This window comes from Canis lupus, chromosome 12, assembly GCF_048164855.1.
Source record: "Canis lupus baileyi chromosome 12, mCanLup2.hap1, whole genome shotgun sequence".
In the NCBI taxonomy this organism is placed as follows: domain Eukaryota; kingdom Metazoa; phylum Chordata; class Mammalia; order Carnivora; family Canidae; genus Canis; species Canis lupus.
In genome coordinates this window covers 14,623,764-14,651,092 of record NC_132849.1, presented here as the reverse complement: position 1 = coordinate 14,651,092, position 27,329 = coordinate 14,623,764, and the positions used below count along the sequence as shown (strand labels likewise).

Here is a 27,329-nt window from a genome sequence, read left to right as displayed (position 1 = left end):
AAGAGAGAGAGTGGGGGCAAGGATAATTCCAAGATTTTTGAACTGAGCAAACTGGATGAATAGTGGAGCTATTCTGTGAAATGGAGAACATTGAGAGAATAACAGACTTGAGGAGAGGCAGTGGAGTCAAGACTTCCATTTTGGACATATTAAGCTTCCGATATTTAGTAGTCATCTGCATAGAGATATTAAATTGACAGGACAAAGTCATAGCTGGACATAAAAATTTAGAACTCATTCATATAAAGATAGCATATAATGCCATGGGGCTGGCTTTCTTCTGGAAATTGAATATAGATAGAGAAAAGATGAGAGAGCCTCCAAGGGAAATCAACATATGTAGGTCTAGAAGACGTGGAGAAAGCCACAGAGGATGACAATGCTTATCTCAGCTTTGAGACCTTCAGGGAGGACTTCCCAGAAAAGGCACAATAGGAGATGGGTCTGGGACCAGCAGGAAGTGTCCAGATGGAGGGAAGCTGAAGATGATGGAGTAAGAGGCATTTTTAGGAGAAGCAACTTCATGTAGAAAGATGAAAGAATAAAATAAAACCAGACATATTCAGAGTAGAATAAGGGGCACAGTGAGATAGAAAAGTAATTAAATGTCAACATTTTGTATTGATAGATAATTAGGATTTTACCCTACTGAAGTCTTTGAGAGACTTCACGCAAGGATATGTTGCATTTCTTAATTAAATTTTTTATTTAAATTCAATTTAGTTAACATACGCTGTACTATTTCAGAGATAGAATTTAGTGATTCATCAGTTGTCTACAACACTCCGTGCTCATTATTTGAAGTGCCTTCCTTAATGCCCATCACCCAGTTATGCCATCCTTCCATCCACCTCCTCTCTAGCAACCCTCTGTTTCCTATAGTTAAGAGACTCTTAGGGTTTGCCTCCCTCTCTGTTTTCATATTATTTAATTTTTCCTTCCCTTCCTCTATGTTCATCTGTTTTGTTTCTTAGATTTCATATATGAGTGAAATAATACGATATTTGTCTTTCTCTGTATATGTTGCATTAAAAAAATCATTTTAGAAAGGGATGCCCAGGTGGTGCAGCAGTTTAGTGCCTGCCTTTGGCCCAGGGCATGATCCCTGAGTTCCAGGATCAAGTCCCACATCAGGCTCCCTGCATGGAGCCTGCTTCTCCCACTGCCTGTCTCTCTCTTTCTCTCTCTCTCTCTCATGTGTCTCTCGTGAATAAATAAGATCTTAAAAAAAAATCATTTTACCTTGCCTAATTAAAAAGAAGAAAGGATTGAAAGAAGGGTGGAAGGAAGGAAGGAAAGAAGAGAAAGAAGAAAGGAAGGAGTAAATAAATCACAATCACTTGAAATTCATTATCAGAGGAAATTAAGTACTTAGAAAACTTTGTGTAACTATACTAATAAATTTAAGGATATATTGGAAAATTTATGATAAAAATTAATTCAAGAAGATCTGGAAAATTGACTAATAACTATGAAAGAAATTAAAAAGTTACTAAAGACTTCTTAAATTTGAACAAGATCCATATGATTTTTTTAAATTTTATTTATTTATTCATGAAAGATACAGAGAGAGTGAGAGAGACAGGCAGAGGGAAAAGCAGGCTCCATGCAGGGAGCCCAGCGTGGGACTCGATCCCGGGACTCTGGAATTATGCCTTGAGCCAAAGGCAGATGCTCAACCACTGAGCCACCCAGGCATCCCGATCCATATGATTTTATCAGTGAATTCATTTAAGCCTTCATGAAACAGATAATTTCTGTATTATTTAAACTATTCCAGATTGTAGAGAAAAAAAAGGAAACTAACTTCATTTTTAAAAATAAACGTAATAATGATTCCAAACACAGAGAAACCACAAACAATAATCTGAACCATTAAATGTAAATATTGATGTAAAAACCATAAATAATAGTCTATCAAACATAATCTAGAAGGACACAGAAAGTAGAAATTAATATTAAGAATATGGGAATGATTAGTATTAGGAAACTGCTTAAAGAAAAAGAAAACTATTTTAAATTGTCCACTTCTGTAATAGATCAAATAAGAAAAAATACATGAGTATTTAAAAGATACTAAAATGGTATTTTATATAAGGCATCATCTCTTCCTGCTAAAATATCTTGGTAAACCCATCTATCAGTAATTGACAGATCCTGGGGGCAGAAATTGACAGATTCAGGAGGATATAGTTGAACTGAATGGTACTATCAGTCAACTGGACCAAATTGACATTTGCAGAATAGTTCATCCAACAATAGTGGAATTCTTATCAAGCTCATAAGAGCATTCATCAAAACAGACCACGTTCTGGCTAATAAACACAAAATTGTTAAAATCTTAACAAATTTTAAATAATAGAAATCTTACAAAACCTGCTCTTGGCCACATGGAATTTAACTGTAGAAATAAATAACAGAAAGATAGCTTTAAAATCCCCAAATATTTGGATATTAACCAGCACACTAAAAGTAATATGTGGGTCAAAGAAAAAGTCTCAAAGAGAAATTAACAAGTATATCAAACTAAATGAAAATAAAATTCAATTTATTGAAATTTGTGATATCACCAAAAGCATTGCTTGGAAGGGAATTTATAGCATTAATTGCATATATTAGATAAGAAATTTCTAAAATCAATAATCTTTGCTTCTATCCTAAGAAACTAGAAAAGGAAGAGCAAATTAAATCTACAGTGATCAGAAGGAAAGAAAAAAATTAGAGCTGAAATGGTTTTTGTATAGAAAATCAAAAGCGAAAAAAAAAAAAGAAAGAAAATCAAAAGCGAAAAATTAACAAAACCAAAGGCTGGTTCTCAGTACGATCAATAAAATGGATAAACCTTGAGCCAAGCTAACCAAGAATAAAAGAAGGAAGGCTCAAATTATTAATGTCATAAGTGAAAGAGGGGCAATCACTACAGATTCTATGGACTTTTTTTTTTTTTTTTTTTTTTTTAATGATAGTCACAGAGAGAGAGAGAGAGGCAGAGACAGAAGCAGGCTCCATCCACCAGGAGCCCGATGTGGGATTCGATCCTGGATCTCCAGGATCGTGCCCTGGGCCAAAGGCAGGCGCCAAACCGCTGCGCCACCCAGGGATCCCTGGATTCTATGGACATTAAAAGAGTAAAGGAATATTATGAACAACTCTATACTCACAGTTCGATAACCTACATGAAATGAATCAATTCATTGAAAGGCATGGTTTACCAAAACTCACAAGAAGAAATAGATAATCTGAATACCTTGTATCTATTGAAGAAATTGAATCAATAATTAGTAGCCTTCTAAGACAGAAAACATCAAGTCCAGTTGAAAATGTTGTAGAAGACACAAATAAATGGAAAGATAGACCTTGTTCATGGTTTTGAAAGAATTTCAAATGGTTTGAAAGAATATTGTTAAAATGTCCATACTACTCAAAGTAATCTACAGATTCAGTGAAATCTCTATTAAAATACTGGTATTGAAAATTGGAACTACAAAAGACTCTGAAAACACCAAATAATCTTGAGAAAGAAGAACAAAGCTGGAGGTGTCATGCTTGCTGATGTAACATTTTATTACAAACCTACAATAATCATAATAGTATGGTATTGATATTAAAACAGACACATGGATCAATGGAATAGAACAGAGAGCCGAGAAGTATACTTATACATATATGCTCAATTAGTTTACAGCAAAGGATTGAAAAATGCTCAAAACGAGAAGAATTGTGTTGGAAAAACTACACAGCCACATACAAAAGAAATTGGAACTCTATCTTACACCATCCACCAAAATAAACTCAAAATAAAGACTTGAACATAAGACTGAAACAATAAAACTTCTAGAAGAAAACATAGTGGGTAAGCTGTTAGTCTTAAAATTGGTGGGTTTTTTTGTGTGTGTGTGTCTTTGACATGAAAGCAAAGGCAACAAAAGCAAAATTGAACAAATGGGACTATATCAAATTATAAATCTTCTGCACAGCAAAGGAAACCATCAACAAAATGAAAAGAAAACTGATGGAATGTGAGAAAATATTTGCAAGCTACATATCCAATAGGGGTTTAATATCCAAGTGATTCAAGGAACTCCTACAAATCAATAGCTAAAAACCCAAATAACCCAAGTAAAAATGAGCAAAGGATATGAATAGATATTTTTCCAAAGAAGACATACAAATAGCCAACAGAAATGTGCAAAGGTGTTCAGCATCACTAACCATCAAGGAAGTGCAAATCAAAACTATAGTGAAATATCACCTCACACTTTCTAGAATGACTAATGGCTATCATCAAAAGGACAAAAGATGGAGCACAGAATATGGAGGAAAAGGAACTCTTGTACACTCTTGGTGGGCATGTCAACTGGTACAACCTCTGTGGAAGATAGTTTGGAGATTCCTCAAGAAAGTAAAAATAGAGAGATCAGATCATCCAGCAATCCCACTTCTGGGCATATGTCCAAAGAAGTTGAAATTATCATCTTGAAGACTTATCTATACTTTTGCATTCATTCCAACATTATTCACAATAGCCAAGATATGGAAATAATCTAATTGTCCATCAGTGTATGAATGGGGAAAGAAATTATATACGCAGACATACACAAACACATAGACACACATAGGCACACACATCATATACACAATGGAATGTTATCCAGCCTTAAAGGGAAGGAAATCCTATCATTTGCAACAACATGGATAAACCTATGAAGCATTCTGCTAAATGAAATATGCCAGACAGAGAGTGACAAAACTGCATGGTATCACTTATATGTGGAATGTAAGAAAAAAATTGAGCTAAGAAACAGTAGAAAAGTTGGTGCCAGGACCTGAGAGGTGAGGGGAAACATGGAGAGATTGGTCAAAGTGTATAAACACTTCTTACTTCTGTAAGAAGAATGGGTCTGAGGATCTAATATGTAACATGGTGACTATAGTTGCTAACACTGTATTATATAAACGAAATTGGTAAGAGAGTAGAGCTTAAATGTTCTCACTAAAAACAAACAAACAAACAAACAAACAAACAAACAAAAACATGGTGTTGTGTGTGTTAATTAATTTGATGTAGGGAGTTCATTTACAGTGTATATCTAATCATTGTGTTGTATACTTTAAATATCTAACAATTTTGTCAGTTGTATCTGAATAAAACTGAAGAAAGATTCTTCTATATATTTAAGGAAGACATTACACCACTTGGAAAACTTCCTAACTCCTTGTATGAGGCCAACATTACTGTAATACCAACCAGACATTACAGGAAAGAAAATCTACAGACTAGTATCTTTCATGAACATAGATAAAAATTCTAAACAAAACACTAACCTAACCCAACAATGCATTAGAGAATTATAACCTATGACCCTGGGATTTTTTCTTGGTCTGCAGGACTCACTTAACATTCAGAAATCAATGTGTTGCATCACATTCAGTGGGCTAAAGAACAATAGGTGCTCTCAGCCAACCTAGAATAGAGGGAGAACTTTCTAAACTTGACAAAGAAAAAAATATGAAAGCCCTGCAGCTAACATCATACATGATGATGTGAAACTAGATTTTTTTCTTCCTAAAATCAGGAAAAGAACAAGGATGTTGCTTCTACCACTCCTATTCAACATCCAATAAGATGGGAAAGAAAATATTTACAGATTGGGAAGGTTTAAGTTTGTTTATAGATGACATGATTGTGTATAAGTAGAAAATATTAAAAAGTTAACAAAAAAACTACTGGAAGTAATAAGTACATATAGCAAGGCTCAAGATACAAGGTTAATATACAGAAGTCATTTGCTTTCCTATATACCAGCACATCAAAGGAAACCATCAATTTGCAATTAAAAATACAGTGCCATTTACGTTAACATCAAACAAGAGAGAAATAGGTATAAATTAGGAAATAAACAAGACCTACATGAGGAAATTTATAAAATTCTGATGAAAAGAAATCCAAGATGAAAGACCTAAATAAATGGAAATATGTTCTATATTCATTTATAGGAAGTCTTAAAATTTTATCAAGATAAAGAAGAACTTTATCAAGTTCTTCTCAAGTGATTTTATAAATTCAATGCAATTTCAACCAAGATCCCAGCAGGTCATTTTGTGAATATTGACAAATTGATTCTAAAAGATATATGGAGAGGCAAAGCACCCGGAATAGCCAGCACAGTGTTAGAGGCCTGACAGTTTCTGACTTCAAGCCTTACTATAAAGCTACAGTAATGAAGTCAGTATGCTACTCACAAAAGAATAGATAATATATCACAGGAACAGAATAGAGGGTCCAGAAATAGATCCACACTAAGATAGTCAACTGAATGTTGATAGAGAGTAAAGTCATTTAATGGAGAAAGAAAAGTATTTTTAATAAATGGTGTTGGGACAACTGGACATCCACATGCAAAAAAGAAAGAAATAATCTAGACAGCTTATTACACTTATTACACTTTTACTTTTATTACGGATCTTACAGTTTTCACAAAAAATTCAAAATGAATCAACAGACTTACATCTAAAACACAAAACTATAGAACTTAACAGAATATAGCAAAAAGGGAAAATCTCAGTTACCTTGGGTATGGCTATAACTTTTTGGATGCGACACCAAAAACCTGATCCATCAAGGGAAATATTGCTAAGTTGGACTTTATCAAAGTGAAAAGCTTGTTCTCTAGGAAGGACATTGTGAAGAGAATGAAAAGACAAGCAAGCCATAGGTAGGGGAAAAATATTTGCAAAACATATCTAATAAAGACATATCCAAAATATACAAAGAACTGGCAAAACACAACAATAGAAAACAAACAAAACCCAATTTAAAAACAAGCAAAAGATCTGAACAGACACCTCACTAAGCAGTGGGGAGAGAATTATATGTTAAAACTACCATGAGATACTACTACACAACTATTACAATGGCTAAAATCCAAAACACTAACAATACAAAATGCTAGAGCAGCTACAACTCTCATTCATTGCTGGTGCTAATGCAAAATGGTAATCAGTTTATCAGTTTCCTTCAAGTCTAAACATAGATAGTCTTACCATGCAATCTGCTAGTCATGCTCCTTGTTATTATCCAAGTGAGTTGAAAACTTACACCACACGAAACCTTACACATATATGTCTAGAGCAGTTTTATTTGTAAATGGTCAAATTTGGAAGCTACCAGGATGTCCTCATATAAGTGAATGGATAAACAAATTTAAACATTCAAACAATGGAGCATTACTCAGTGATGAAAAGGAATGGACCACCAAGTTATGAAAAGACATGGAGGAAGCTTAAATGCTAAGGAAAAGAAGTAAGTCTGAAAGGCTAGATACTGTAAGATTCCAAATATATGACATTCTGGAAAAGGCAAAGTTATAGAGAAAGTAAAAGGGTCAGTCATTGCCAGGATTCAATGGATGAAAAAGGAGGAATGAATAGATAGAACTGAGTGGATTTTTAAGACAGGGAAACTATTCCTTATGATACTGGTGATAATGGTGAATATATGACATAATCCATTTGTCAGTACCCATAGAACTAACTATACCACACTAAGACCAAACCTTAATGCAAACTATGGATTTTAGTCAATAATAAAATATCAGTACTGGTTCATCAATTGTAACAAAAGTACCACACTAATGAAGTTGTTTTGTTAAGGGAAACAGCGGGAGGGGAATATGTGAGGCAGTATATATGTGAATGCTCTGTGCTTTCTGCTCAATTTTTCTTTAAGCCTAAATTTCTAAAGAATAATATTTATTAATGAAAAGAAAACTCTTAGTAAAATGGGAATTCAAGGACAGTATTAGATTATCATACAAGTGTGTAAATATGTAACCCCAGAAATGCTCATTGAAACATTGTTCATATAAATAGAGTCAGTGCCTGTAATTATAATATGTAAATACATTGCCAAATTATGCAGCCACTAAAATGATGAAAGTGGAGATGAAGGTATGAGTTAGAAATTTAGGAGTTAGAATTTATAGGACACAGTGACTGACTATGAAGGAAGGAATGGAATCCAATATCCTGTGTAGATTTCTGCCTTGGACTGAATTAGAGTGAAGAGTGGTGATTATGATCCATCTAGCCTTGGACTCTGTGTTTAAAGTTTTTATAGGTCAGGGATGCCTGAGGGGCTCAGCGGTTGAGCGTCTGCTTTTGGCTCAGGGTGTGATCCCAGGGTCCAGGATGGAGTCCCACATTGGGCCCCCTGAGAGGAAACTGTTTGTCCTTCTGCCTGTGTCTCTGCCTCTCTCTCTCTGTGTCTCTCATTAATAAATAAATATTTAAAAAAAAGTTTCTATGGGTCATAATGCCCAGGAAGCAATCAGATATAGGGGTCTTAGGGGAGTCTGGGTGGCTTAATCAGTTAAGCATCTGACTTTTGATTTTGGTTCAGGTCATCATCTCAGGGTTGTGAGATCGAGCTCCGAGTTGGACTCTGCTGATTGTGGAAGCTGCTTAAGATTCTCTCTCTCTCTCTCTCTCTCTTTTCCTCTGCCCCTCCGCTGCTCAGGTTCTCACTCTCTAAGAAAAATAATAAATAGATACAGAAAATAGAGATATACAGGTCTTTAACAAGAGTAGATTTGGACAGTGTGAGCTCTAGGAATGATGTAATCACCTGGTGAAATTGAGAGGTTTAGAGGCCAGCAAAGTACAAGTAAAACCAGGAGAAAACCATGTTGTAAAAGTCAATGGAGACTAGAGTTACAGGAGAGAATGTTTAACAGAGATCAAGTAAGATCAGACTGAAAAATGAATATTGCATGTTATAGCATGAAGTCATGAAGTTACTGCGGACCAAACCGTGCTGACAGATTGTTAGCATTTGAATCCTGATTGTTCTGGTTCAAATAGACCTGTTTGTCCTGAAAATGTTTTTCTTGGAACATTAGTCCTATAATCCTTCTTACAGCCTTCTGCCTGCTAGTCTTCATCATGAATCTCCTAAACAGCATTTCTCAAATTTATTTGATGGAGGAACTCTTGTGCCATTGTGTTAGCATTTTTCAGATCTGATGTTCCTTAGAATCAGGGAACAGCAGCATATACCAATCTTTGAAGAAGCTTGATGACAAAGACATTGGAGAGGTAGGTTAGTAACTAATGGGAGTATTTAGGGCATGAAACTGAAACTTCAGGATACTTATTTCAAGCAAAGTGAGGGGACTAGGGGATATAGAGATGTTATTATTATAGGAAGGGAGGTTCTTGGAGTCCTAGAAGAAGTGAACAGGAATAAGACCCTGAAAGTGAGTATAGTTTTGAACAAGTGTAGGAAAGTGAAAAAAGATGCAGATAGTTGAGGGCAATAAAGACAGATTCTCTATTTGGTGAAGCAGAACAATAGCTTATCTTGCAGACACAGAATAGAAAAGACTCTACTCTGCTTTTGAAAAAGAAAAATTAATGGAGACTGTGATATTACTTGATATTTCCAATTCTGTTACTTAGTGGATATGTGAGATGTCTCCAAGTAGAAATTTCTGATAATACTGGAGTCTCAATGTTTTTTTAAATTCTGTATTTCACAGGATGCCAGACATGCGGCTGAAGAAGAGATTTATACCAACTTAAACCAAAAGATTGACCAGTTTCTACAGCTGGCTGACTATGATTGGATGACTGGAGATTTGGGCAACAAAGCCAGTGATTACCTAGTAGACCTCATTGCCTTTCTACGAAGCACTTTTGCTGTATTCACACACCTTCCTGTAAGTGACAATTGCTCTTACATTGCCCATCATGTAGAAAAATGTTTTCTTAAAATCTAGTTTGGTGAAAGATGTTTGTGCTTTAACTACCTGGTTAGCTCTTTAGGATATAAAAGCTCGTCCTATAATTATCAACCCTAGATGAACTCTAGAGACCTCTCCATCATTTTTTCATTGCCTTTTAGATTCTGTTTGACAATGGTCCCTAATATTATGTCTATTTCTGTTCCTCCTAACTTCACCTAAAGTAATTAGTGCAAACACATAGTGGATGCCATGGTAGAAACAGAAGAAAAACTTAGGAGTGAGGATATCAAGTGTGTATCTTTTAGTCCTAAATATCCTTTTAATTTTTTTAACATCAAATTCTCTGGTGAAATTCTCCATCTTTTTATCTGGTTTATTTATATTTTCTCTATTTTCTTGAGCATATTAGTCATTTTAAAGTTGTTTTTTACTAATGGTAATGTGTAGTTCATCTACACATAGGTGGAATTGTTTCTGATTTTTTTTTCTTAGTTATAAGTCATACATGATCCTATCTCTTCTATTTTTTAGTTGATGTTAGACATTGCATTTAAACACATAGAGGTTCCAGGTGGTAACATCTCCCACCAGAATTGATGTATCCCTTCCTTTCTAAGTAGTTAGTATGGGCAGGTGTGTTATGGAGTGAGCCTCATCACCTTAATCTCATCATGGGCTAATCTGGGTCCAGTTTAGGTTGCAGATGCAATGTACCTTTCGTTTGCTTCTGTGGCTAGGATATAATTCTTCAGAGCTTTTAATGAGAGCCTGGCACATCGTCATCTTTTCAGAACCAAGAGGACTATGCAATTTGCCACGTTTCAGAGAAACCTTAGCTTTTCATCCTCCTGCCTTTTTAAAATTTAGAATTTGGCAAATGTTTTGAGAAGGAGGATTAGCCAGATCAGCCATTGCCGACAGGAAAAAAGTGGTTGGAGATTGTCAATTTCAGTTCCCCACCCCTTCAAGATCTTCAGCTTCCACCTGAGATTCTCGTGAATCCTCCCACTTGTGAGTCTTTTTCTGTGAAACACTGTAAGACTGTGGGGAATCTTAGTTTTCAAAGGTCATGACTTAGACCCTCACCTGTTTAGCTTTAGAATTCAGAAAATGTCTTGAGGCAAAAACCAGCCTTCAGATCTCCACTTTTGGCACTCCATCCCCATAGAAGCAACAAAAATTCAGTGATTTTTTTTTCACCCCAGTAATTACTCTCTGCTTGCCCCTAACCCAGATTCTCAGTCTGTTACTATGCCTATGTTTGGCAGATGCCTCCAGGGACAGCTGCGGAGCCTCAACTCACCTTGAAAAGGTCTGCCCTCTTTGCAGCTTTATTCCCTATAGTCCTTATTGCTTCCTGGCTTTCTGGTATCTCTCTGTTTTTTCACTGCCATTTATACTGCTTGGTGAGACCATAGGCCTACAGAAAAATAGGTCATTTCATCTAGCTTCACCTTGATACTAAAGCCAGACAGAAGTAGCACAATAGAGCAAATGATGAAACAATAAATAAATTTTAGCCAGTCAATTCCTAAGTTTTTAAGAAAATAATTTTCCACAACTATGAAGGACTCATTCTAGAGATGCAAGGATGGTTTGATATTTAAAAATCTCAAAAAAAACCAAAAAAAAAACAAAAAAAATAAGTAAAAATCTCTTCATCTAATTGATTACATTACTAGGTGAAAGTTATGAAGATCATCTTTGTGTATTCAAAAAAATTGCATTGCACATCCAGCCTGCATTCCTGATTTTTAAAGAAACTTACTAAAACTCATATATAATATTTCAATAATATGATAAAGAGCATCTATCTGAAATTTAGCAACCACCATAGATTTAATAGTAGAACACTAAAAACATTTATTTGCATTTACATAAAAAATGTGGCATAGATGCTTCTTACTAGTGCTTTAGAAGTTCTATCAAATATAGTAAAAGAAAGAAATAATAAATGCAACCATTGTTCAAAGATTATTACTGTGTGGTTTGATAACCTCCAGAAAATCAACTAAAAAATAATTAGGACCAATAAGACTTTAGTTATATGGTTCACTTAGAAAACAAATCAGCTTCTTGTATTAGCAATACTTTCATAGAAAATATATTGCAAAAAAATGCCCTGTTCATTATTGGACTATAAAATCTCTATAAGTATACTTAATAAGTTATATGTAGGCCTAATGTGAAGAACATGTCACAGAACAATTTAGAAGAGGCTTTATTGTGTACAAATACATACAGCATGTTAGGTGGGAATATTTCATACTGAATGAATTTTTCCAAAATTATCTAATTGCAATAATTATAAAGTGAATTTAGTGGTGGCGGGTTATCTTAACTAAATAATTCTAAAATTTATTTGCTGACAAAAATGGACAGTATTTGCCAAAAAAATATGAAAAAGCAAATTGAATGTGGTCTTTTCCTATCAAGTATAGAAATGTTATTATAAACCAAAAATAATTTAACTGATACCCTTATCACACTGAAATACACTGATAGATTAAAGGAAGAGAACATAAAATCTATAAGTAGTTCCAAGTATGTAAGAATTCGGTGTACGATAAAGGTGGCATTACAATTCCCGTAGCCTGTACCACCTGCTAATTTGGATAAAAGGATGTTTTCATATATCAAAATAAATTCTAGATCAAATGATTGTTTACATTTTAATGTATTTAAATTTTTGTTTTAGATTTTACTTAAATTTAAGCTAGGTAACATATGGTGTATTATTAGTTTCAGGGATATAATTTAGTGATTCATCAGTTGCATATAACACCCAGTGCTCATTACATCAAGTGCCCTCCTTAATGTCCATTATCCAATTACCCTATCCCCCTACCCACATGTTCAAATTTTTAAAAAGAAAGAAATTATAGAAGAACTAGTAAAAATATTAGCAAATATTTCTGTAATCTGAAAATAAGTCAGCATATTAAGGATGACACTGAGTGAAATCTTTAAGGAAAAGGTTAATCATTTGGCTGCATAAAATGTTTTGTAAGATACCTAAGAAGAACTAATAAAGAAATAGAATGTGAACTTATTACAAAAGTAATTAACAAGTATTCCAAAAGGTTAATATCTTTTTTGTAGTATCTATATTACAATATAGATACAATAATTTTTGTAATATCTATGTTACAATAATAACACATTGTTTCCAACCAGTAAGAAGAAGGCATAACCTACTGGGGAGATTGGCAGATATTGTATTTTAGGCAATCAGAAAAGAAGAAAAATAAAAGACTAAGGATAACATGAGAAAAATGTATAACTCAGGTAATAAGAAGGCATGCATTTTAATGGGATGGGATTTTCTTGCCTCTAACCTTGCCAAAAGCAAGTAAAATGATAATGTTCAATATTTATGAGAAATATTTCCCCAAACAGGTATTCTGATACATTGCTGGAGTGTGTGTCAATTGGTATATTCTTCTTGGTGGTCAGTCTTTCAGAATGCCTCAAAAATCTCTTAAAATTTGTTTACCTTTGACCTTGCAATCCAATCCCACCTTCGGAAATCTTACTTAATGAAACAATTATGGGTATATTATACAGTTCAGATGTAATAGTATGTTCAACATAGTATTGTCTTTTGCATAGTGGAGTTGGGAATAAATTAAAAGCCAGTACAGATGTGTTAGCTCAATAAATTAATATATATTCGTATAATATGATATCATTCATTAAATTAGTGGAGATGGATATTTTATCAATTTAAAATATGTTAATTATTTCTTGATTGGGAAAGCAGATTGCAAAATACTTTTATACAATAGGATCTCACTTTTATTAATATAGATACACACAAATCATCTATATCATGTACAGTAAAACTCTAGGATTATAGACTTCCTGGTTTAACTGTTCTAGTCTCTGTATAGCTTTTATTTTCCTTTTTGTTTATCTGTGTTTAAAAAATTTTTTTTCTGTCATGAAACATTTACTGCTTTTGTAGTTCTGGAGGTGGGGGGAAGGTGATATTTAGAACTATTATTCTCTGTTCCAAAGTTATTCTGTCCTTGATAATTAATTTATATTTAAAAAACCCCACTTTTATTGAAGAAAGAGTTTTACAAATGTGTTTCATTTTGTGGAAGGAAAATGGCCAATGGTATTTTGGCTGTAATTTCTTCCCCAACACTGTACAGTTACTTGAGTGAGTCAGATTTTAGAATTCATGGGCAATAAAATGCAATAGTTCAAATTCAAATCCATCCTGGACAGGTGTTCCCTATATTCATCTTCCTTGTTTTTTTTCTGTTCTTAAAATATAAAAATGACACCCTAATAATCGTGACTATTTATATGTGTCATATAGTGAATTGGTTCTTATATATACTATAGCTATCATATGTCAACCCCTTACTTTAATGTCAGCAGTACTGTTAATCAGACTCATGTTTGTCTAACACAAAGTATACGCCTTTTCCTCTAGTAGAGTTGTGACCTTTCTTGTAGGTCTATACTGGAAGTAATCTGTTGAGAGTTTTTCCTGTTTTTGTTTATTTTGAGCTGCCATTGCTACTGAAACACTATAACATATTGGTGTTGATCTGGTTGATTGTACTATTCAGAATCAAAGTCGGAGGTAACCCCAGAGCCCTAAATCCACAATATTGCTTCCACAAATGCCATGTTTCTTTGTAGTCTAGTATAGAGATTTTCTTTCTGAGGCTACTGTTTCAAAAAGTATTTGTATTTACCAATCATTATATTCTCTAGAATCGAATTGGTACAGCTTCTAAAACTACCACTTCTTCTGGTTTTTACACAGATAGCAAAAGAGACTGCCCAGCATCTGTGTTTATGTTCCTCAGCACACTAGATAACATCTTCATATTAGTAAAATGTATTAGCCAAACAGAGCTGTGTCTGAGATTTGCTCTTGTGTACTAATAGTGAAAGATGAGAGGAAGGAGCTATTTCTGAGAAAAAAAACAAAATCACTTGTCTTTCAAATTAACATGAATATTTCTTTTCATATTTTAAATTCCTTAGCAAGAGTGGCTTTCTTGTCAAAGAGAGATTGAATAGGAAAAACAGGCATGGAAAGAACTGTAAAGAAAAGCCAGACTGCCTTGTTATATTACATTTTGAAATCCCCAGGTTTTCTTCTTCTCAGGGATGTTTTGTTACCCCCTAGCAACATAACCAAAGGGATAGAGCAGTGTGTAGGTGTGTGTGTGTGTGTGTGAATGTGAATGGAGAGGGAAAGACAGTGTTTTGAGTGGGAGTGGATGCCCTAGATTACACTTCACTGACCCTGAATGGTCAAGGGAGGAAAATTATTGAAATTTGCAACTATTTTCCCCTTGAAGTTTTGATGACCAAGGTGGCCTACCTATTTTCATGAGGCACCCAGAAATTATTGTAATAATAAGGATTTCTACAGTTAGAATTCTAAAATGTCGCCATGTGCTTTAAGAGATGAGGTAAATACACAAGTGTGTTTGCAGGCTCCTGTTGTATGATTTAGAATTGCATGCATAGCTACCCATTTTGCATGCTCAGCATAAGAGTGTACTTTTGAGAATTTATCCTTGTTATACTGATAATTATCTTTCAGAAATGCATGAGAGAGAGAGAGAGAGAGGGAGGGAGGAAATGCTGTCTCAAGTAACGGACACAGAGGAGGGAATCCTGACTTTGTTTTCTCTAACTGCTATTAATGTTAATTTATATGACTTGAGTCAAGATCTCTCTTAACCCGTTTTGGTTGGCCTCAGTTTCTTTGTCTAAAAGTACAATAAATACCTGTCCTTGGCTTTCCTTCCTAGGCACTTACTTGAAAGGACCTTCTTTAAGGGAAAGTCATTTTCTATGTAAAAGTTTCTGAAATTTCTCCTGCCTAAAACCCTTTTCAATGACATTTCTCTTAGCATTGCATTTAATTCTGTGAAATACTAAATTCTGTGCATTTATATATTATATTTATTGTTATATATTTATATATTATATTCATTATTATATGATTATATTCTCATATATATATTCTCACTTATTCCTTGCAACAAATTTATTTGTGTGCACACAAACACACACAAAGGAAAATGCTGAACATAGTACCTGTGTTATACAGTATGTACTCAAAAGATGGTAGCTATTATAAATATGGAGAGATAGTTTTATACACTGGAGAAAGCATGATCCAGTGTAAAAATATCTAGAATCTGCCCCATTATTGATTCTGTGTAATATAAATACATTATATAATAAAAATATAAATATATTCTCATATATATTCTCATTTATTTCTTGTAGCATATTTGCAAAAAAAGGTATTATCTCATTTTACATATGGGAAAAGTAAAGCATGGAGAGGTTTATAAACTTGTGACAAATTAATCATCTAGAGGTAGTGGGTCTGGGCTGTGAACTGCCATCAAACCCCAACTTCTTTTCCTACGAGGCTCTGCTACCTGTAAACTTTGCTACCTGTAAACACAAGGCTGTGTTTCATGCAGCCATCATTTAAATGCCTATCCTCTATGAGATTCTTACTCAGCATTTTTTGTTAGCATATAAAATAGTAGTCATTATGACCAGAACAGTTCCCAGTAGGAGAGGTAAATGTGATAATGTGCTCAGAAAGTTGAAACTCTGTTTGGTAAGGGAAAGGATACTAGTTAAGTAGGTTGCCTGTTTGTATCCTAACCTAGTTCCTTTAGCTGACATCTCATGTGGGAATTCTCTCATCTAATGGTAATAACAATTCTCTAAATCGGCCCAATCCCTGTGGTTTTCTCTTGAACAAAATATAGGCGTGCCTTGGCAATATTGTGGGTTTGGTTCCAGACCACGGCAATAAATCGAACATCGCAATAAAGCAAGTCAAATTAGTTTTTTGGCTTCCCCAGTGCATGTAAGTTATGTTTACACTCTACTGTAGTCTATTAAGTGTACAGCAGTATTATGCTTAAAAAACCAATATACATACCTTAATTGAAAAATGTTTTATTGCTAAAAAGTGCTAACCATCATCTCTGAGCTTTTAATGAGTTGCAATCTTTTTGCCAGTGGAGGTTCTTGCCTTGATGATGGCTGCTGGACTGATCAGGGTGATGGTTACTGAAGGTCGAGGTGACTGTGGCAATGTTTTACAAATAAGATGATGACGTTTGCTGCATTGCTTTTCTTTTCAGGAATGATTTCTGTGTAGCATATGATGCCAATTGATAACATTTTGCCCAAAATGGAACCTCTTTCAAGATAAAAATCAGTTCTTTCCAACCTTGTCACTGCTTTATCCACTAAGTTTATATAATGTTCTACTAAGTCATTTGTTGTCATTTCAACAGTCTTCACAGCATCTGCACCACGAGTAGATTCCGTCTCAGGAACCCACTTTCTTTATTCATCCATAAGAAATGACTCCTCATTTGTTTAAGTTTTATCATGAGGTAGCAATTCAGTCCAGTCTTCAGGCTTCACTTCTAATTCTAGTTCTTCTGCTATTTTCACCACATCTGAAGTTACTTCCTCTACTGCCTTGAACCTTCAATTTACCAAAAACACAATATAAGCGAAATAAAGTGAAGTGCAATAAAATGAGGCAGGCCTATAAGGAAGTTTCAGATGTTCTCAAGGAACTGAAGGCATCAGAGCCTTCAGGATATTAGTCAAATTTTTCTTACATTAATTATATGGGTAGAGCTGGTATCCAAGGAATTTTTTTTTCTTTTTTTTTTTTTCCTCCTCTGATACAACAAATTATAGATTTGTGGATGATTTCTCTGCCTACTGAGAAATCAATGTTCCCTGTTTCTGTGCTGTTAAGATTTTGCTTATTTGAGCTACGTAGAATACTTTGAAATCAACAGTTTAGCTCCCTATCGTGGTATTCGGGCTGTGAGTTTAGTTAGTGACTTATATTCTTTAGGAGTTTTATATTTCTTCAGAGACATCCTTGTGTGCTAGGCTATTACATAGCATGTTCCTCCAGAAAACTATTAGCAACAGCCACAGCCTTTCTGGCAGTATTCAGCCAGTAGTCCTTTGCCTCTTTGATATTGATCTGCTTTCATAATTATTAATTAAAAGATTAAAAATGTTTGATTCCAAATACTAAGAGGTATCTGCTTTTAATCTTGTTTTCAGTGGTGAGATGAGGTAGAAAATAAGGAGAATCTAGTGCTTAAAAGACCACAAAATGCTAATCCACTAGTTAGAGTCAGGGATTCCAGTGAGAACATCTTGGATACTGCTCTGTCTGGTCACTTTAGTAACTCAGATGCCTTATCTAATGAGATAGAAGCTACTCTGAGCCTTTTGCATTGGTACTGAGGTAGTGGGAAGCTGGGTATTTTCTGAGGACCAAACAGTTATTTCAACATTGCTTATAAGATCAAATAATTAAAAACAACCTTAACTGTGTAATAACAGGTAAATGACTATATAAACTGTATACTATTGATCCAGGAACTATTATGCACTAACTTTATGAATATTAAGTAATGATCCTGCACTGTAGAGTATTTACAATACAATGTCAAATGAAAATGTTAAAAAACAGGACAAAAATTTTACAAACAGGACAGCCCGAGTGGCTCAGCGGTTTAGCACCGCCTTCAGCCCAGGGCGTGATCCTGGAGTCCCTGGATCGAGTCCCACATCGGGCTCCCTGCATGGAGCCTGCTTCTCTCTCTGCCTGTGTCTCTGCCTCTCTCTCTCTGTCTCTTATTTTTTTTTTTTTTTTTTTAAATTTTTTAAATTTTTATTTATTTATGATAGTCACACAGAGAGAGAGAGAGAGAGAGAGGCAGAGACACAGGCAGAGGGAGAAGCAGGCTCCATGCACCGGGAGCCCGATGTGGGATTCGATCCCGGGTCTCCAGGATTGCGCCCTGGGCCAAAGACAGGCGCTAAACCGCTGCGCCACCCAGGGATCCCTCTCTCTGTCTCTTATGAATAAATAAATAAAATCTTAAAAAAAAAAGAAATAAAATTTTACAAACATTACAAGTGTGTAAAAACTGTTAAAGCATGTTAGTAGTGGGCAAAATATTCAGGAGTTAATACGTAAAATGTAAATAGTTGTGGTGTAGCTTCCTAATCTTTTCAAAATTGCCATTTTATAGTTTTTTGTTATTGGTATTTAACAAATATTTAAGTGTTTGCTTTATTAGGAAGATTGAAATCTTACAATATTGTAACTAATAAGCAAAGGCAATTCTGACCTGGCAGAAGCACAAGGATCTAAGCATGTCCTAATAAAGCAAGTTGGTTTTTCCAGTGAAGTCTTTCTGGACTAGTCTCCCTCTTCCCCACAAGTCATACCCCAAGGGTTTGATTTTCTTGTAAACTCATATAGATCTTATTCTCTCCATTCTCTATTTAAAACTTTAGATATATTATTTTAAACAATTGGTTTTGGGAAAATATATTCTCTTTATTATCTCTCAGGTTACAAGCTCTTTGAAGGAAAATGTCTTAGACTTTAATATATCCTCCAGCACGGAGGACCTATCCAGTTGAATGTCATGATGAGATTAGATGTGCCTAACAGGAGCATTGTACATGGAACAGTCAGTGACTTCCAACTTAGATGAGCGTTCGCCATCACATGACATCTTTTCTATTACAACACTTTAATGTAAATTTATTTTGCTTTACAATTCCATCTCATTGAGAATGAAGTTGGGAAAACACTGCACAGGTATTTATCCAAGTTCACAAGGAAGAAAATACTGCTACTTACTGGAATACTGAATACTGGAATACTGGAATATTGCAGTTAGGTCATTCTAAACTATATTTTTTACTTCTTTGACAAGATGGCAAATTTGAGCCTGCTGATTGGTGCCAAAATACTCTAGCACACATGTTGTGGGGTGAGGAGTTCACAGTTAAATGAACAGGAATCTAGTACATGCCACTGTTCTGCAATACTTTCATGGTGGTTTATAGCCATAGTTTTCATATGGTTTAGTAAGTGCTTGAACTTCTCCAAACAAATAACACACATTATTGGAAATCAGACACAGTACATACTTGCCCCTGGGGACTCCTCTTACTTTGAATTAGCAACTGCAGGCTTGTTGCTCTTAAGATCCCTGGCTGTAGATGAGGTCCAGACACTGTTTAAGGAAAAACTACTTTCTTAAAAAGTGATTAGAGTCTCTCTCTCTCTCTCAAACACACACACAGCCAAAAAATGAACTTTCTACCTTGAAATGCTTCTCTGAATACATTATATTTTTAAGAATACAGGATTTTTATTTCATTTAGAATAATTTGATTGCCTTTATAGTATTTCTGTAAATGAATGATTTACTATCTTTAACTATTCCAGCATGGAGACTTTTGTCAATACTTATAGTGACTATCTAACAAAGCAAGGAAGTTTTAAGCTCTGTGTTTGTATATGTGTTTTTTGTTCTGTTTTGGTAGATTGCTGTTTTTTGTTTTTAAGTTTCCTTTAATCGATGTGTATCTTGATAGCTCCTTTGGAAGTAGTCTTAAGATCAAGAGGTGACAAGGACCTGAAAATGGGAAGCTATCTTGAGAAAGAGAAAGAAAGAGTGTGAAAATGGGGGGAGGGGCAAAAGGAGAGGGAGGGAAAGAATCTCAAGCAGGCTCCCAGCTGAGCATGGAAACTTAATCCTAGGACCCATGAGATCATGACCTGAGCTGAAATCACAAGGGAAGCTGTTTTTCAATAGACAGATAGATCCTAACGCTATAGTTTTAAGCAGTCTATCATAAATCCCTTTTAAAGGTACTTTTCTTCTGTGCCTATTTTTTTCCTACATGTGAACCTAGCTTCCAACTAGAGCTATATACAATTTGAAGATTTTTCTTTAGAACTATATTTTTGGTGCCATGTTGATCATCTGTATTTCTGTTGTTGTAAGACAGATATGGTGACCCCAGCTCATTGTTTTAGTTAAGAGACCCCTGGAAAAATGTGTGTGTGTTTTGTGGTTTTTTTAAATAGTTTGTTTTTAAATTGAAGAATGGCAAGCATAGAAAAATGAACAAATTATATATAGTTTGAAGAATGTTCACAAAGTAGGTAGTCTTTTGTTTTCGGCATGAAGATCAAGAAACAGAGCATTACCAGTTTCCCAGAAGACCCTTTTAATCTTTCCTCCATCAAATCTGTACCTTTCTTCCTAAGGGTAATCGTTATCCGTACTTTTATTTTTTATTTTTTTTTAAGATTTTATTTATTCATCAGAGAGAGAGAGAGAGAGGCAGAGACACAGGCAGAGGGAGAAGCAGGCTCCATGCCGGAAGCCCGACGTGGGACTCGATCGCAGGTCTCCAGGATCACACCCTGGGCTGAAGGTGGCCTCTGAGCCACCAGGGCTGCCCTATCCATACTTTTAATAACATAGCCTGGTTTTGCCTGTTTGTGGAATGTACTCTTGTGCCATTACTTAGGTTCAGTATTACAGTGGTGCTGTATATCCATTGCATATAGAAGTAATATAGACTACTCAATGTAGTTTCAAGTGTCCTTATAAAAGGGAGGTAGGAGTGTAGAGAAAAGGAAATGTAATGACAGAAGCAAAGGTCAGAGTGATACAGCCAAGAGACAAGGAATGTGAGAAGCCTCTAGAAGCTAAAAAAAGCAGGGAATAGATTTTCCCCTACCTCAAACCTTTAGAAGGAATGTTGCCATAGACCTATTTTAGACTTTTAGCCCCCAGAACTGTTAGATAATAAACCTGTATTGTTTTAAGCCATCAAATTTGTGGTAATTTGCTACAAGAGCAATAGAAATCTAATATAGCTGTACTCAGAGTTTTGGTCTTCTGATTCTACACTATTAAAAGTTATTGAGGGAAGTACCTGAATGGCTCAGTTGATTAAACATCAGGCTCTTGATTTTGCCTCAGATCATGGTTTCAGGGTCATGAGATCCAGACCCACATCAGGCTCCATGCTTGGAGCCTGCTTAGATTGTCTTTCCCACCCTGCCCCCCTGTCCTTCCTCTATTAAAAAAAAAAAAAAAGTTATTGAGGAATTCAAAGATATTTTGTTTGTGCAATTTATAGCTATCAATATATTTGAAATTGAGAGTGAGAAATTTAAAATATATTTTTAAAAAAATAACAATAATATACTCATTATTTGTTAACGTGAATAATGTATTTTTTAAGAAAAATAGCTGTATTTTCTAAAACAAGAAATTTAGTGAGAAGAATGGCATTATTTTATAGCTTATACAACTTTAATGTATGGCTTAATAGAACAATGTCGAATATCTCAAGTGTTCTGTATCAGTCTGTTGTGATAAATTGTTTCGTTTAATGTATATGAGAAAATGTGGCTGCAGATATATTGGATAAAGGAGGCTTTTCAGATTATTATTGATATTCTTAGGTATTACAGCAAAACTTGACAATTTTGTAAAGGTTAGTTGTAATGTGGAATCTGAAACCTTATCAATGAATTTTTCATATCCTGTTACCTAAAATTTATTGCTCTATTTTGTCCTTTGAATAGATCTTTTACCCATGTGTGATTTTGTAGCATCATGCATATGTCATTTATACTCAGTTATTCAAATCTTCCCAATGTTGGCATATTTTATTATTGGTATTAAAAAAACCCATCCCACACTCAGTAATATTACCACCAGTCTCATTTAAAAAGTCTTAAGTATTGGGAAGCTGTTATCATGGTGGCAGATACTGGTTTTCCAAAATTTGAAATTTTGCTTCTAAGCTTGAATTGTGTCATTAGTAAATAATGCTGTCAATTATTTTCTTTAAAGTGGCAGGCTCATTTCAATCATTTCTAAGAAAATGCCTACCAAAAACCCAAGCCTGAATTACCATAATTTGTCTGTCAGCTATTCTTTCAAATGAAAAGGGCGTTCCATGAAAATGGGGCTAGTTCAGCTTGCAACCCAAACAATTACACAAACGCTTTTCCTTGAGACAGTTACCATACTTTGCTATGCAACATAAATGTTTTATGCATACTTCCCAATTCATCACAAAGAATGTAAAAAAGACATCTGAAGAGTTGAGATTTAATAAAATTAATAATTTTTACTGCTTCATCAAGGACATTCTTAAATGAAACTGGCATGTGTTTTATTGTGAGTGCCTATCATTGAAGAATAAAAGGATTACTTAGTACAGTTTGGTACCGTAGAGTTAATTCATCCTAAGGCACCAGTTGTTTTGCCAATTATTGCTTTTGCAAATGTCAACACAAGTGAAATATCATCAGTGCAAATGTCAACACAGTAGAAAGAGACCAATAATATCTTAGTGTTATTATGAAAATTGTCTTGACTGTGTGGACACCTTGAGAGGGTCCAGAGGACCCTCAGCCATCTGTTGATGACACTTTGAGAACTATTCTTCTGGTTATGAATCCTTCATAGGATTATGTATTGCGAACATTTTCTCCTGGTTTTTGGCTTGCCTTTTCACTCTCTTAATGGTAATTTTTGATGATACATATTACCCTTTGAGAAGTATAAATTTATTTTTTCCTATTATTTTCAAAATTAAGCTTTTTTTTCCCTCCCAAAGGAATTGAAATATTGGTCATGGCAAATTGACACATTACCATTTTCCTATTCTAATTCTCTATGGCACACCTCTGCTTTCCAGATCTTCTGTTTTCTTCCTTAGCAAGATGGAGTTGCCTATTCTGTGGTGTTGGTGTATGTGATCTCTGCTCCTTACAAATCTGAAGTTTTTAATTACGTAGCTTCGATATACTTTGGTTTATGGTTCAAAACTTTCAGATAACTTGAAACATTCATGATATTAACTGGTAAATTGGAGAGGAAAATGGAAAGATTACAAAAGTAAATCTCAAATATTTACATGATATTTGATTCCTTTAGATCACAGATATTTTTTTATTAACTTTTTAAAAAAGATTTTTATTGGGATCCCTGGGTGGCGCAGCAGTTTGGCACCTGCATTTGGCCCAGGGCGCGATCCTGGAGACCTGGGATCGAGTCCCACGTCGGGCTCCCGGTGCATGGAGCCTGCTTCTCCCTCTGCCTGTGTCTCTGCCCGCCTCTCTCTCTCTCTCTGTGACTATCATAAATAAAATAAAAAATATATATATCAAAAAGATTTTTATTTATTTATTTGAAAGAGAGAGAGAGAGAGAAACCACAGAGGGAAAGAGAGAAGCAGATTTCTTGCTGAGTGAGCAGGGAAGCCAATGCAGGACTCCATCCCAGATTCCTGAGATCATGACCTGAGCTGAAGGCAGATGCTTAACCAACTGAGCCATCCAGGCACCCTCATTAACAATTATAAGCCTAGAAGAGTTTTATTTCAGGAAATGAATTATTCAAGATTATCCTAATATCATGAACCTTTGTATGTAATAAATAACAACATAGCGTACTATGTAGTAAGCATTTAATAAATATCAGCTATATTTATAACAGATAATATTAAATCTTGTGATAGATATTGTTATTATTAAAACTTAAAAATCCTTCTATAATATATACAAGAGACATTAGTTATTTCATTATTAAAGGGATAGTGTTGATTTGACATCTTGTAGGTGGTAAAGGAAATATGAGATGTCCGTTCCCGAGGGGACATTTAATCGTGCTCTTTCTTTAGGGTTTCCCTTTCCTTTAACAGTGGTCTATGGGGATCCTTCCAGTGTTTTTTGTTTATCTCTTTACCTTCCTGGTGGAATCTGGCTCCCAGGTGTAGGGCAGGTCTGAGTCTAATGAGCATCAGCTTTATAGCATATATGTTGAGTTTTAATAGTAATGCTCAACTCTCCAGTCCTAGTTCAGCCCTGATGTTAGTTCATGGCCCCAGTCTACTGGAAATAATATGGCTAAGATTAGAGTTAATCATACCTATTTTATGCTGAGGAAAGCTTGCTAGAACTGGCACAATTGTGTTACTGATGCTAGCTGCAGAAAGTCATGAGGAATGTCCAGTGACCTTTTGTCTGATTTGATGAGTTCCTTTAATTATGTTATATAGCATTTGATCTGCTTTTGATGAAAAACTTCCCTTCCCAAGACTACCAAACTATAATATCTTTATGGATAACTTTTCTATGACTCATCTTGACAGTTTTGCCATGAGTTAGCAAGTAACCTTCCCCCACTGTTTAATTCCTCTACTTTTTTTTATCATGTGAAAGTCACGTGATTAACTTTTAATGGCTCTATACACTTTAAGCATATGACATTTGCCTTTCAGGGCCCTCTGGTAAACTTACCAGGCTGTCTCTGATGTCTTTATGGAGACTGAGCTGATATTTAGCTTAAATGCTTCTAGTCCAAAAACCTGGGAGGCACTCTGAGAAAGTGATCTTGTCTAAACACCAGAATTTAGCTTCTTTTTCCTTCAGATCTCCTTGCAGTCCATTTTACCCTGTCTGCATTAACAGGGTATGTGAATACTGGGGAACCTGTCACAAATTTCTGGAGGACTCATTTTGTCTCTTTATTATTTTTCCAGAGGATAGAGTGAGTATTGTTACTGATTCTTACCATTAATTTGCAACCTTTTATTTAGAGTAAAATTTGGATACCCAATGACTCTCTGTTTCTTCTTCTAGAATGGGAAAGCCAAATGCTGGAAAAAGTGGCTGCATAGAACATGGATTAGACCTTTTTTTGAACGAATCTAACAAGTAGAAGTTAGAGTAAAATTAAATAGTGTATGAACTAGTTAATTAATGGTCAACATTAGAACAGAGAATAAATTATTTTTAATGGAATGTTGTAAAGGTAATACATGCATAAGACCTAGGACTCTTGGTCTTCCAACCCTGAGATTCCTGTGCTTCTTCCTCTGTGTGCTAGAATCACATGTGAGGAAAATCTTGATGAATGTTGACATGGTGTGTGTATAAGGTTTAGAGGTCATCCAGCACAGTAACTATTAAAAAATATTAAAAATTATATTGATGGTAAAGATAATTTTAAATCAGGCCCTGAATTTGGAGTAATTTTCGCCTTATATTTCTTGTATTGCTCTTATTTAGTTATTAAATACTTATGTTTGACCCAATATAGTTGTAGAACTTAATGGGAGAGATCTATTCTGAAAGTTTGTTATAACTCTATCCTCCAGTAACTGCACTGGGGGGAAAAATAATGCTGTAAGACAGATTGGAAAGTGGAATTAGGAACATGAATAGCAAAGATAAAAGATTTATTTTTTAAAATTTTAATTCCGTTATAGATAACATGCAGTGTTATATTAGTTTCAGGTGTGCAATATAATAGTGATTCAATAATTCTAGCCTTTCTCAGTGCTCATCATGATAAGTACAATCTTTAATCCCCATCACCTATTTCACCCCCCACTCCCACCGCACCTCTCCTCTGATAGCCATCAGATTCTTCTCTGTAGTGAAGAGTCTGGTTTTTGGTTTTCTCCCTTTTTGTTTGTTCGTTTGTTTCTTAAATTACACATATGAGTAAAATCATATGGTATTTGTCTTTATCTGACTTATTTCATTAAGCATTATACTCTAGCTCCATCTGAGTTGTTGCAAATGGCAAGATTTTTTCTTTTTTAATAATTACATTGTGTGTATATATACCACATCTTCTTTATCCATTCATCTATGTATGGACACTTGGGCTCATTCCATAATTTGGTTATTGTAAATAATGCTGCAATATAAATAGGGATGCATATATCTCATTGAATTAGTCTTTTTTTTATTCTTTGATACCAATAGTGAAATTATTGGATTATATGGTAATTCTATTTTTAACTTTTTGAGGAACCTCCATTCTGTTTTCCACAGCAGATACACCATGTTGCATTCTACCAACAGTGCACGAAGTTTCCTTTTTTCTCCACATCCTTGCCAATACTTGTTGTTTCTTGTGTTTTTTATTTTCTACATTCTGACAGTGTGTAATAATATCTAGGAAAATGTTGCTATGATCGATGTCAGGGAAATTATGTGTTCTTTTCTAGGATTTTTATGGTTTCAGGTCTGGCATTTAGGTCTTTAATTCATTTTGAGTTTATTTTTGTGTATGATTTGAGTAAGTGGTCTAGTTTCATTCTTATGCATATAGGTGTCCAATTTTCCCGACATCATTTGTTGAAGGGACTTTTTCCTATTGCATATTCTTTCCTGCTTTGTCAAAGATTAATTGACCATATAATCTTGGGTTTATTCCTGGGCTCTCTGTTGTGTTCCTTTGATCTATGTGTCTATTTTTGTGCTATTACTGTACTCTTTTGATAGTTTAGTTTTGTTTATTACTGCAGCTTTGTAGTATATCTTGAAATCAGGGACTGTGAAACCCTCCAGTTTTATTCTTTCTCAAGATTGCTTTGGCTATTCAGGGTCTTTTGTGCTTCCATACAAATTTTGAGATTACTTGTCCTAGTTCTGTGAAAAATGTGGTTGGCATTTTGAGAGGGATTATAATAAATCTATGGATTGCTTTGGATAGTATGGACATTTAGCAATATTTGTTCTTCCAATCCATGAGCATGGACTATCTTTCCATTTGTTTCTGTTGTCTTCAATTTCTTTCATCATTGTTATAATTTTCAGAATATGAGTTTTTCACCTTGCAAAGGTAAAGAATTAGAACATAATTTATAGTTTACTGCTTTGGTGTAAGACTTCCA

At 34.7% G+C, this 27,329-nt stretch overlaps 1 protein-coding gene across 12 annotated transcripts in view; it reads left to right on the top strand.

Annotated features, from left to right (window-relative positions):
- The window catches only part of EXOC6B (exocyst complex component 6B), a 615,377-nt gene that overhangs the window by 356,142 nt on the left and 231,906 nt on the right, over positions 1-27,329 (top strand). For all 12 annotated transcript variants that reach the window (XR_012004238.1, XR_012004237.1, XR_012004239.1 and 9 more), the window contains one exon: positions 9,540-9,719. Coding sequence is in view for 8 of the 12 variants with exons in the window: in XM_072769830.1 (XP_072625931.1) it covers positions 9,540-9,719 (180 nt within the window). In the remaining 4 variants the exon portion in view is untranslated. The remainder of the gene's footprint in view (positions 1-9,539; positions 9,720-27,329) is intronic.